The 14,070-nt window shown below is 29.2% G+C and overlaps 1 protein-coding gene across 1 annotated transcript in view; it reads left to right on the top strand.

Moving 5' to 3' along the window:
- The window catches only part of Fas1 (fasciclin 1), a 36,969-nt gene extending 23,838 nt beyond the window's left edge, over positions 1–13,131 (top strand). The window contains exons 2-13 of the mRNA XM_068774898.1: positions 1,730–1,868; positions 1,950–2,128; positions 2,798–2,937; positions 5,863–5,959; positions 6,138–6,315; positions 6,393–6,553; positions 8,323–8,480; positions 9,048–9,138; positions 10,450–10,670; positions 10,895–11,057; positions 11,240–11,387; positions 11,466–13,131. Coding sequence (XP_068630999.1) covers positions 1,730–1,868; positions 1,950–2,128; positions 2,798–2,937; positions 5,863–5,959; positions 6,138–6,315; positions 6,393–6,553; positions 8,323–8,480; positions 9,048–9,138; positions 10,450–10,670; positions 10,895–11,057; positions 11,240–11,387; positions 11,466–11,668 — 1,878 coding nt within the window. The 3' untranslated portion in view covers positions 11,669–13,131. The remainder of the gene's footprint in view (positions 1–1,729; positions 1,869–1,949; positions 2,129–2,797; positions 2,938–5,862; positions 5,960–6,137; positions 6,316–6,392; positions 6,554–8,322; positions 8,481–9,047; positions 9,139–10,449; positions 10,671–10,894; positions 11,058–11,239; positions 11,388–11,465) is intronic.
- The last annotated feature ends 939 nt before the right edge of the window (positions 13,132–14,070 follow it).

The following is a 14,070-nucleotide window of genomic DNA, read 5'->3' as shown; positions in this document are numbered from 1 at the left end:
GTAGTGGACCCACTTCTTTTGAGAATAAAGTGTGTAAGGTCGGTACTGCAAATAGGACGACTCGTCTACTCCACCTTTGCTGTAGTCAAATATTCGGTCTTTCGTTAGGCTGAGTGCGTTGACGCGTTATCCGGATGAAAGAGCACCACTTTAGTACCTCTCGTATACCTCTCGGCCGTTACTGTTTTGTTGTATTCGAGAACATTCATTTCTGTCCAACCAAAGGACGAAGTGAACATGTTTTACCTTAAGCTTCTTCTTCTTTTTTCTTCCTTGGTTTTAGGATGAATATTAAAGAAACAAGTTTGACGCTTGTGACAATGTCATATGATATATATGTATTTGAATTTCAACACTACTTCACGGCAGAAATCAATGCGTCATTCAAAAAAATCAATAGTCGCCGTTGAAGGACTTCTTTCATGCGGATCATCTCTGAGATTAGTACGACCACGTTTGAGTTCGTTAAACTAATTGATAAAAGTAATAAGAGATGGAATTTTATCAGGAAAAAGTATCGAAGTTCATTGTAAATTTGTTGCTTTATATTACGCAAATTTTCATATCTTAAAACCATAATGAGGTGAAATACAATTTTAATTGCCGCCAATTTTTGAAAATACTTGTCAAAATGATTATGTTTGTGAACATATAGTAAAGAGTTCTGTTTTCGAATTTTAATTTTTATTCTTAATATTATTTTTAAAATAGCTCTTTCTGAAAAGTATTAGTGGCACCCACTTATTACAATGTAAATGTTATAGGCCAAGGAAAACACACCCTGTCTGTTAAGTGAAGGTCAATGTCGACCTCGTCAGTGAATTTCTATGTCAACTTTCCTTATAGATTATGTATATAAGTTTTCTCGTAAAATATAGGAAAGTTACCACCATTTCTTTTAATATATTAATATCACTAAAAACATGCATGCGATCAGCGTGTTGGTAAGAGGTCACTACAACTAATACGCCGTTACAATAATATAGTTCCATACTTACAAGCTTATTTTATTTTGTTGTATGTCCAAAATTTTTATCAGCCTCGAATAAAAAATAAATATGCCATAAGTCTGTAATAGATCCATAACGAATGACGCTAATAATTAAGATAGACAAAATGTTTAAGTAGCGATTAATGTATAAACATACGCAACCTTGCTAACATGAACATGTTCATGTGTGCACACAAATCTACAACACACCCATAGTGTTAGCTAATCGAAACGTCGGCATAAAATATTAACAAATGTTCAGTACATTAAAGATAAATAAAGTATGCCGATCACAGTTATTTTCATAACTCTAAAAATAGTTTTCTTGTTTAAATCAAAAATAGGTGAAAATTAAAAATAAAAATGTACGAAGTAGGTCTTTATCTTTCGTCCTTTATTTGATTTTACTTGAAATTGTTAAGCCGGACTCATGATGGTGCCTAATTTTGTTTTACATTATCGCACATAGTATCATTTATCTACTCATCACGTTAAAGTATAAAATAGTACGTCTTTCCCAGTTACTGTAATATGTCTGGCTACATCATCCTTAAAATGTAATGCATTAAAATTATAATTTGAGTTTCTGTTTTGCGAAAAATAGACGTGCCTTTGTATTGTACCTATCGATGGCCTAACACAAAATAGAAAACCTGTAAATGTAGTTTGTTGATAATTTTAGAATGCCTGTTTCATATACATAACAAAATTAAATTTATCATATGTTTTTTCTTTTAGTTCCTAGCGCTGGTGGAGCGCAATATGGTGGCAAATGTAAGTTTGCAATACAGACAAATGACTATGTTCGCGCCCACAAATGAGGCTTTCCAGAGATACAATGGAGAAATGGATGACAATTTAGTACTTTATCACATATGTAAGTGTTTTTGGTTTAATTATCGTGCTGTTATTTTAAATATAAGCAAGAATTAATGATTTATATTAACTTTTGTTTTAGCTAATCTTGCTACAACATTGAGTAATTTAGATTACTCTATATCGTCGGAGTTAGATGGTAATCCGCCACTTTGGGTAACAAGGCGGCGCGATACTATGCACGATGACATATACGTAAACAACGCAAAAGTACACATTACGAGGTCCTATCAAGCAGTTAATGGAAACGGTAAACTCCAGGTGAGAAATTCAATCAACTTTTATAATCCTATTAAACATTAAATTTATTATTTTTCATAGCGAGACGAATTAAATGATAAGTCTTTTAAACATTATAATTTCTATTCATATAGTTCATGTGATTTATTACCGATATACTTTAAAATTTTTGATATTATTATAGTAAATGTATAAAAATTATATATGAACACATTAGATCTAAAATAATTGTCAAAAATATTGTGAATACTATTTATAATAACAATCGATATTATAATTAAAGCTTATAGTGAAATTATTATCATTTTATCAAAAATACATAGTTTTAAAATGGCTACTTTATATTATTTAATAATAATTTCAACCCTCAAAATTGTTTAATTTGATTATTGATTAAGAAGCATAGTAAATGCATACGAATACTTTGTGCTATATAATAATTATATTCACAATTTTTTCTTACTTTGCACTATTAATAAATCTTCAGAAAAACATTTGTTTTTTATATTAATTATATTAACTTTAATATGACGATTTTTCATAAGACGAATAAAGCAGTTCTTTATTTAGAACTTGAAGGTTTGTTGGATTTTCCGTTTGATCAATAGTGAAAGGTTTTCAAAGTGCTTATTTTTTCATTAATAAAGTAAATATTAAAAGACAAATACTACATGTTTTAATTTTTTGTAGGTTCTCCATGTGATTGATCAAGTTCTACAACCCCTTCAGCCTCACGGACCTACTTCTACAAGTACACCTGTCTACAATCCGAACGCATATCAATTTTTAGAACATTCTGATGTGTTTAATATTGGCCAACACAGATTAAGGTATTAAAATTTATACTTATTAGTATCATCATCGTGAGAATTATTTCGGGACGTATATTGCTAAAGACCCAAGGCTTCATTTCATAGATTTCCGATGCCAGCACCTTCCGATGACCATAACTAGGTCTTCTGTTCACCCTGTGAGTGGACGTCTTGCGCTGCGCGTGCCAGTCCGTAGTCTCCTTTTTAGAACCATAAGGTCCCAGCTGCCACTTGTTCTGCGCGCCTTGTTGTCTGTCCACTGCCACTACAACTTGCCAATCCAAAGCGGATTTTTTTCTTGCTTTCTTAATTACTTTCATTTCGTGTAGTGTGTTTAATGTATAGTAAGTTGTTATATATGTAGATTATTTGCTACATAAAAAGTTAATAGAATACGTAATTCTTTTGCATTCAAATATACTATTTTTATGTAAAAGTTCCTTAAATTGCTAGTTAAATATATCTTTTTCTTTTAAATTAATATTTTTTTTATTCAGTTTTGTAAGATTTGCTCTGTTAACTAATATTTCTATGAACTGATTCGTAAAAATCAACGTAAGCTTATAAAGAAAGTTTTATTTTTAATAAGTAACATAAATTGAACGTAAATAATAAGCCACACGTACTGATGTTAATCATAATTATCTTATAGCGTGTTCCAATAACTTGGTAGAAACTGCAAACATAGTTTTTGTAGGTTTCATTACCTTTAATCGTCAGTTACAGTAGTATAGAGCAGTTTTCTTGCAACGAATAACGTACACAAAACATAAAAAGTTTTATTTATGTACGAGTATGTATTAATTCTGGAAACTAATTTATAACGAGTTATAAATTCGTGAGATAGAAAATTATATATTAATAATCTTTATTAGGTACAAAAGCGAACATCAGAGAAATGTTCGTATTAAACAAATGTAACCTATATATTTATTTATAGTTTTTATACTTTATGTGTAAGGTAAGCGACACTAGGTTTAATCCTTTTAGCATTATTTTCTAGTCACTTAAAGAGGCTTTTATGTATATAAAAATATAAACGTAATTGCATGTTTATTGATAAATATGAACAGACTTTGGAATTCAGTGAGTTTAGTTTAGTAGGATTCAAATTACTATTCCGAGGTTCCTACTTTGAGTCGGCTTTTTATCATGTCTTACAATATACTCACATATACATATAATATATATCAATAAAAATGAACATTTTAAAATATGCACTTTATTGTACCAAAATAACATATACAAATATATCTAATAGCAAGTTATAACACTCATAATCAAAATTAACTTTTTCCTATTGAAAAATATGTTAATATGAAATAATAGATAAATATGAAATATTGCAATTTTCATTTCAGTTTGAAAACATAAATGTATGAGGGTAGCCCAGACATCCGTAGAACGTTTTTTTTAAAATGAAAATGGAAAAAAATGTCTATTTCGGTTTTAAACTTATTTTTAATTTTCTAACGTTGAATTTAAATAGGTATACGTTGTAGAAAGAGTAATTATAAATAGTTAGTTTGAGTGTGCTACATTGTGGTTTGTACAATGGATTCTATTTCATCGTACCTTATAATCTTCAACCAATCAAATCAGTGGCATTTGAAATTATGGAAATATAACTCCTTGTTTATTAAATTATATACTAGAGAACTGTTTTTAATATTACCTTTCAGCAATTTAGTTGTATTTCAATATTTTGCAAACGATTGACTTTTACACTGACTGTAGCTGTAATTGGACAATTCGTTCTAAAAATATTACAAAGAGAAGCGAAACGAATGATAATGATGTCTTATTTTTATAGTAAGACAACCAGTCGTCCAATATTACTTCGATTAAATATTTTTATTTCTATTTTTGTATTTTTATTATATTCACAAGTTTCTAGGATAGTGTGTGTATCTATATTTATTTAGTATTGTAATTATCGGAAACGTAGATGAATTAACTGATGAACTAATTGAAAGAAAAAAAAATCTCCTTGCTAATGCGGTACTTTAGCCTAAATAATAGCTATAATCCACTTGTATTGTCATCTGTTGAAGAACTTAAATGACTGCCTATTTAAACATTTATTAAAAGAAAGGTCGTTAAGAGAGTAAAGATATCTTTGGGGGATATTCCATAATATCCATGCTTGGCGATCGTTGTGTGGTATCATGGCAGGCAAAGGGCGCTGCTGTCTATCCTCTGAATCTTGTTTGTTAGTAATGGCGATTCTTTATAATCAATGCTAAAAGTTTGATTTACATAGGATTGTATCGCGGAAATTGAACCGGCGATAAACGATTACGTCACAGTCCTATACAGCTGGACTACTACTGCTATCGAACATTTTTATGTTCTAGTTCAAAAGATTTTACACCTGATTAAATGAAAAATAGACTAACCAACTCTTTTATGAATATTTTGCATTAATACGCAGTAAAAGATTTTAAATTTCAAATTTCTAGTTAACTTCGCATAATACGCGCCTGGCGTGACGGGTATGATCACAACACTGCTCGCAGATTTGAAATCGATTAACTAAACATTATAGACCACATCCTAAATAAACAATCATATATAATTTAGTTAATTCATGCATTATACGGAGTGAATGGTTATAAGTTTAAAGCCTATAAAGGGGTTAAAATATAGATTATTTTTGTCTAATATATAAAACATTACCCAAATACCAATTCTCTCAGAGTTAATAATACGTAAGGTGTAAAAACTTTACAATTTTTACAGCTATTAGTAATCAAAGCAACAAATTTGTGTACAAATCCTGTCTACCAATTAAAGCGAGCAGTTTTTTTGAATCTCCGAGCCTATGATCTTTCACTAAAATGTTTTAAGACAATTATAAAAGCTGAAAGCTTTTTTCTGATATTTACAAATGATATTATTATAACAATTGTATAATAACTTATAAAGCAACCTAATTTGTAGGTCTTTTCGTCAAAAAGTAAATCAACTTCAAAAAAAGGAAGTTTTCAACGCTGACGGAAGGCATACATTTTTTATTCCGGTGGATGAAGGATTCAAGGTATGGAAATATGAAATGGAATTACTTTTTGATTACATTGTAATTTAAATTGTTACTGAAGAGAGAAATAGCGAGGAAAAGAAATAGAAATCGGACGTGTTATAAATTGAAGAACGATTTTATTAAGAACGATATTATTTGTTAACAACTAATGTGTATCCGTTTTTACTTTTTACAGCCAACGGCTAGGTCAGATTTTATTGATGAAAAAGTAATAGATGGCCACGTTATACCCCATCATGTTTTATTCACAAAAGCTACTCCTGAAAGTCAAGAATTTGAAAGCATGGCTTTTAGCGACAACGTCAAAGTTATTATATCCTTTAGCGTTGCGGTTAATGGACAAGAAGAAATTAGTGAGTAGAGTCACAAAACCGTTACATATGTTTTGTATAGACGTTAGTACATTATATTAACGTTAATACTTTTGTAGCGTACGTGAAATCCAATACGGTTGCTGGAGATGCTAAACATAGCAGAGGAGTGGTGCTTGCTGATATTGTAAGAGCGAACATACCAGTTAAGAATGGAGTTGTTCATCTCATACAGAGGCCTTTGATGGTTGTTGATACGTCCGTAATTGACTTTCTCAAGGTTAGTAATCAGGCTAATAATAATGGATTATTATGAATTTTAAAATATGTACCGAAATAAATAAACTTTTCTTTCTAAAGTACTTTAATTTATAAATGTTATCTGTGTCTTTTTTGTTTAAATTAATCATAAACACAAGAAAAAATTATTAATCAAAATAGTGTATAAGACATAAAATGTATTGGCACATTGACGAAAATAAATGATTAATTTTAATAATTTTTTAAATAAATTATAATTGCATAATGTTATACTTGACGTTACTTATCGCTACATTTACATGGAAACCAGGCAATGAAGGTAAAACTATAAGGTTTTTTGTTTTTTATATTCAACATTTGTGACTGTCCTTTAATTAAATCTTGTAACTTTGTTAACAATATGGCACTTTGTAATTTCCCTTTTATCTAGTAATTATTTGAAAGATACATTTATCTTTTATTGTATGATTCACTTAAATCACTTTTTAAATATTAGTAATTCATTAAATTGCCATTTACATTACGTTCGTTTGCTTGTATACGAATTGATATTGTTTACATATCATTAAAACCGTAAAAGTTAATGATTTCATTGAGTCATTACTAAAAGCTAGAATTCAAATTCAACATAACTTTTTTCAAGTAGTCATTCACACTTGTCTTTGAGTCGTCAATTATTTTAACATTATAAGTAGTAAGCTGGCACCGGCTCGGAATATATGTAGTTCTTTTGAAAAGAGGCGGCCAGAAACTGAACAGTTGCTACTTTCAAATGAAATTTAATAATGTTTGATGTAAACATTATTATACGAACCATGTAAATGAGTCAGAAAATCAAGAACTACTAATATATTTTGATCAAGTAAAACTTGAATTATTCTATTGTTTTGTTTATTTTATTTTAGAACTATTCCACTAATAGCCCAATAGGTACGTATTTTTAAGTAGTGTGTATCGCATAATAATCTCAGACAATAACTTTTCCTATAAAGAAAAAGTTTAACATAGGAGAACGTTTTAACATTAAAACTTAATATAACGGTACTTAAAATTTTGGAAATTTATTTTTGTATGTTTATCTCATACAGTGATAATATTTATTTCCATAAAAAGTTATTTATGACTCTGTTTCATGTATTTGTGCGTTCTCTACCCTGTGGATCCTGCATGAAATTAACGACTTTAGGGTATTGTAAGTATCAATTCACGTAGCATGTTTAACCTTTAGTGTCTCCGCTAAAATGCATGTATATGTTATGTAACAATGCTTACTATATTTTAATGTTATTAACTAAATGTAGAATTCGCTCAACTCAGGTAAAGTACGTTGTTTGAATTTTTAATTTTTATAACCGCAATGGTTATTTTTATGCCTAAAAGATATTTAATGTCATTTCGTAGCAACTAAAATTAACTTAAATAATCTACGTAATTATCGATGTTCCTAAGGATCTGTCAAGGTATGTTTGTATCTAATCGGGCACGTTTTATAATTTAGTAAATAATTTCATATATTCTCTATATTTGGAAAAAGAGTTAACTTTAATTAAAATGTGTTTAATAATATTAAACTAAAATGTGTAAATAAAAATTGAAATGTTTGTCAAAGAAAAAATCGCGGTTTGCGCGGTTTAAGACCGTTCTTTATATCTTTCACCTATTTTATCTGATTTTTTTAAAACCTGTGTTGATGTACAATAAAGAGTAAATAAACAAATAAAAAAAAACATTTATAATTATTTGTATGTATAAATATAATTTAATATTAATACAAGTGTCAAATGACAGGAAAAAGAAGATGGTCCACTTTGCAAATTCTACGAGGTGATAATGGATTTGGGTGAAAATAATCAGTTCCTTAATGAATTAACTCTAGCCAAAGATATAACTTTGTTCGCGCCTTCTAACGAAGCATGGAATGAAAATAGTGTTCAAAATATTATCAGGTAAATATGTATTAAAATATAAAGGTAAATGTATAAATATTTTTCTTATGCAGTTGAGTTTTGTTTTGGTTTTGTGTAACCGTTTATTTTTCATAGTTAAATAATTTTGTTTTAATTCTTATGCCTTTCTCTTTAACAATTAAGAAACATTATTATACTAAACAATTCCTTTCTAATATTCATCTGGTTCTTTCCAGTTCAGTAATACTGTTAATTAAATTTGGGATGCAATTTTTAAAATAAAGACAATACAACAAAACAAAATCAATAATAAAAAATATTTAGTAGCATCCCTACATCAGTAATGTTTTTCTGGTAATTGTCAAACGCACACTGTTTTACGAGTATAACATAGGGTCTAAAACGTTTAATTAATGTTATTTAAATTCACAATACTCAAGTATACCAGTCTACTTGTAAATATCGTTCTTGGTAAAAAGAAAAATATATAGATTTGAGCAGTGTAAAATGTGACAGATAAGAATCTTTTTAAAAATATTAACGAATGTGACGTTCCTTCCATTTCAACTCCTTCCTGCGCTTAATGAGACATATTTCTTGTTACAGAAATCATCAAAAGCTTAAAGAGATATTAAATTTACATTTAGTAAGGGAGAGGTTGCCAATGGATGCGATTATACATAATAACATGAACCAGGTGAGCTATTTTAAACAATATCGATATCATTAATGATTAGTTTTTGTAAAGTTACCAGTTATTTGTTACAGTTAAGTGTTTTTTATATACTTGTTTCCCTAATGTGGGTAGTTAGGGACATTGACGTACACACAAATTGCTATTGAAGTAAATTTGTATACTGAACTAGGTTAGAGAACCCAGCTCAGCTGTTATGTATTTTTAAAACTTAAAAACCATCTTTTTTATCAAAGGCATGTAACATATATATAACTATAATATATGCTACAGCTTACTTTAAAATTGTCTTAATTATTTCGTTAGCTAAGTATTTACAGAATTTCAAAGTTTACCTACGTTCATTGATAATCAGTTATTAGTATATTTGATTCTATTTGTAGATCATTTCTTATTCTACTGTACAGAGGGTAGTTGGTCATATTGTGTATTATACTTTGCCTCGTCTACAGGTCTCATCGCTTTTATGTATACTTGTATAAATATAGGTAACTGAATATTTTTTTCAACTCTAAATACTTGCACAAGTTTTTGTTTTAATAAAAATTTTACTCATTGAATACGAAAAAAATTATATATTGAAGTTGCAGTAAGCAGGCCACATAGCGTTCATAGCATGTGATCGCTGGGGGCTTAGTTTCGGAAGTGGAGACAAGTGGACAGGCAAATGCAGGGGAGAACATCCACAAATGCGCGGCCACACAGCCTTGTAAAAATTTTCGGAAGACGATGAAAGTAGGCTTTCTACAGGTCTTATTGTACATATGTGACAGAGGCTGATGTGTAGCAATGTCCTATGGCTGAAATGATGATGATGACATTTACAAGCAGGCCTTACGTTTACATTTTTAAATTTTAATGATAATGTATCCGGTGTAATGCAATAGATATAACTTTTAGCTATTACGAAGCTAATATTTAAAATTTTAGGGTTATTAATAAAACCACTTATTTAGATATTATGGTCAAATATTATTCCGTTAAACTTATGTATTCGATTTTTATTTCCTTGACGAACGCTGCGAACGGGAACAGCTTCCTGGATCTGTACGTTAATATACTTTTTTTCATATTAGGATTAGACATAATATGTATTACATAATCATTCCTTTTATGAATTGTGGTTTACGTTATGATTTCAGTTGTCAATGTTATTGATTTCAAGCATGACACTTTGAAACCACATAGTAAACTTTTATGTTCAGAATCTTGTGCTAGAGGCATAAAAAATATTTATACTCGCTAGACTTGAATCCATGGCATAGTTACTAACATATGTATAACAGAAATCGTATGGTTATTAATATTTTCTAGATATATCAGGCACCGACGGCATCAGCGCGAAAGTATCTATACTTCAACGTATTGAACGCTAATTCGAATCAGACTCTGACAGTAGAAGGCGGTGGTGTTAATGCCACGGTCACTCAACCAAACATAGCAGCTACTAATGGATTCGTTCATATTATCGATAGAGTTCTAGGCGTGCCTTACACTACGGTTTTTGAAAAAATAAAGACGGATCCAATGCTTAAGTAAGTGTCATTATACCGTTACATGTTTATTAACTTCCAGTAAGATATGTATAATATCCTTTCTAAAAATAACAAAAAATCAAGACGAAATAAGGCCTCAAGTTGCAATAATGAGGCTTATTACTTTCATAAAATAAATGTGAAACTACTATGGACCTCTGTAAAAAAAGCCTATTAAAATTCTTATTAAGATTTATTTTAATGAACATTAACATATTTTTTAGCATTACATACAATCTTGGAAAAAAGCAAATGTTCAATCACCAATTGGATGAAATGGAGCACAGATATACATATTTCGTACCGCGAGACCACGCTTGGCAAAAGTTTCAAATTAGGCACCCATCTGCGTATAAGGCTCTCTTTAGGGAGGATTATGGTTATTATGTAAGTAGAATGAAAAACATTATGCTTCAATTATATTTGAATATTATATGCGATTCGATGTTCTAAAATTTCAAGTATTATTTTTATGCTTGTCTTAAATACTTCTTATTTTAAACTTTTTGAAATTATCAATAATGTTGCATATTAATTTACTTTCCTTTGAAATAAATTCAAATTTTCAGACGAAACAAATTTTGGAACGCCATGTTATCAAAGCGGGAAGAGCTTACACTGTATCGGATTTAAAACTACTGGCAAACGAAACCCATCCCATTATTCTACCAACCACCAGGGATCCACTTAAATTGCGAGTCAAAGAATCAGATAAAAGTAAGTTTTGAAAAGACGTTTATGTCAATAATTGCTTTTTTTCTTGATATGATTTTTAATAAATAATTTATTCGTCAGATTACTACGTTGAGTGGAACGGTCATTGGATTCATGTATTTAGACCAGATGTGGAATGCACTAACGGCATTATTCATGTAATAGACGAACCTTTTGTCTTGGAAAGTGACATACGGGCTACGGGCAGTGCTGAAAAATTTCTATTGTCTCCATATCTTTTGCTATTTATTATATTTATATTTGGCAAAGAAGTTCTGAAATAAAAAAAGAATATGTATACCTTTTAACCCTGATCTCCCTAGACTGATTTTATTGCAACTTAATTTCTTGAAGTTTTATTTTAACTGTGGTTTGTATTTGTCTACGATGTTTACCTTAATAAAAATGTATGTAGTAATGGCAGAACAGATTATAAAGTATAATCTTGCAGCAATCAGGGATAATGATTATATTCATATTTCTTCGATATTTTATTTTTAATTATATCTTATAATTTATAAGGAACAATAAAATGTCTTTTAATAGTTACCAATATTATTAAACATGTATAAAATTATAATTTCAAACCAAATCCGGTGTTTTTAAATTTACAAATCTTATCCTGTATAGATAAGACACTGCCAGGTACAAAAATATCCATTTGTATCATAGCAATGAACCGAATATACAACGGTCTTAACTCATAATCGTTTAAAATTGCTTATTGCTACCAAAAATGTTATTGTAGTGTTTTATAAATAAAAAATACATGCAGTTTTATAAATGTGGTTAGAAATTGTACTGCGTATACAAGTTTAATACATATTCATATTGTCCATGATATTGCAATATCACTATATATTGATGTAGATATGTTTAAATAAAGTGAAGGTAAGGGGAGATAATAGTGACTGTAATTTGAAAAGCATTATCTTATTGAAAGTTATGCAAATAGACGCTCTCGCGGATAATCCTATCATCACTACAATCGATTTGAGATGCCATGTCAATTAAAGGCATTATTATTTATATCTTCGTAAATATCCATGAAAACAATAAAAAATAGACAAGACCCCGAGTTCCCATAATGAGACTTCTAGTCGCAAAAATTCACAAAATACCTAAAACTCCGTAATAAAATATTACAGATAATTTCGCGAATGGCGTAACATGAAGTTAAACAGTTTGTTTTGGTACAACGACAAAATAAACATAAATTCTTTATTTTTTATTATTATCTATTATTCTTCCTCTACTTCTGTTTTATCTATTCCTTATTCTAGTAACAATGACATTTTTACCATTTTCAGTCGGATCATATTTCTGTAGTTAATAATATATACTTATGTTATACTCTTGTATTTTTAGTAATAAAATTTCTTATATAATGTACATTCCATCGTCCGGATAGGTTGAAAAATTATATCCAAGTTGCTTAAATAACAAGATTATTTATTTAATTTAAATTTAAGAAATAAATTTATGTAGTTAAATATTAGAGCAATGATATCTTTATCTACATTAGCAATAATTTCGTAAAAGAAAATTAAGTTTAGTTGTCTTGAAAATTACCTTCTTTTTTGTATATAGGGTATATTATGAACGTGCTTAACATGTTTGGCATTTGTGACTATCAAATAGTTTAACGGCAAGATGTAAATAATTATTATAAGTTATTTTAAAGTATTATCGTTTCGCTAATCCAGGGCGGGCCATTATGAATTTTACTTTTGAAAATTATGTAAAAAATACGTTGGAGTTTGATGAATACATATGAATTTTAATGAATTAGTTTAGGAATATAATTTTTTATATATTATATCGTTGTGGTGTCCTCCAGATCTACCGGGACATTCATTCAACAACTGAAAGGTTTAAAAACATACCTGCAAGTATAACCAGACATGTCTTCTCACAAGTTTTGATTTAATTCGGAATTATTTTAGGACAATTATAGAAGAAATGTTAACATAAAAAATCAAAAAGCAACAAATATTAACTTTTTGGTGGCCACTCGGTGGCACCAATCTTCAATATGACATTTCTTGAGAACAATTCCCGTACGACCTCCATGCTGGGATTAGTTGTGTGACAATTGGCCCTGTTCTGATTGGCCCAAGTCATGAAGTTGTATTCATTGAGCTCGTAAAGCAATCAAATGCTAGAAGGTATTTAATAACAAAGTGAACTTTATTATGGCCCACCTTTTATAATATAATTTTATGGAAGTAAGTTTACCGTACTAAAATTTGGTGTTTTCTATAAAGATGAAATATTGTTAGGTATGCATATCTTCTTTGCTGTTAAAATTACATTACAAAGAGTCGGCTTATCCTACAAGTTATACTTACAGCAAACTTTTTGTTTCCATTTATATTTAATTTCGGCCGCCGATGTTTATTTCGTTTCTTCGCATATTTAAACTATTTTTTCTGGCTATACCGCGTAAATATATTTTTCTTCAATTTAAACTTCTTGAAAACTATGGCGTTAAACTTAAAGTTTTTGCTTTTTAATATTGAAAATGTAAAATATAATAAATAAACCTTAATTGCAATTAGGGTTTTTTTGTCTTTTTTCAGAGTGAGCTGCTACTAAATAATCTTTTCCATTTTCAAATGTCAATTACATTATTTTACATAGTTTGTATTTTAATTCTTGTTAGTTACAAAAAATAGGAGTGTGA

The sequence above is a fragment of the Battus philenor genome, unplaced genomic scaffold, assembly GCF_028537555.1.
Source record: "Battus philenor isolate CCGP_79_NKW_IND1 unplaced genomic scaffold, ilBatPhil1.0.hap1 SCAF_8, whole genome shotgun sequence".
Lineage (NCBI taxonomy): Eukaryota > Metazoa > Arthropoda > Insecta > Lepidoptera > Papilionidae > Battus > Battus philenor.
Note: the sequence above shows the minus strand (reverse complement) of the source record. Positions and strands in the feature narration are given on the sequence as shown.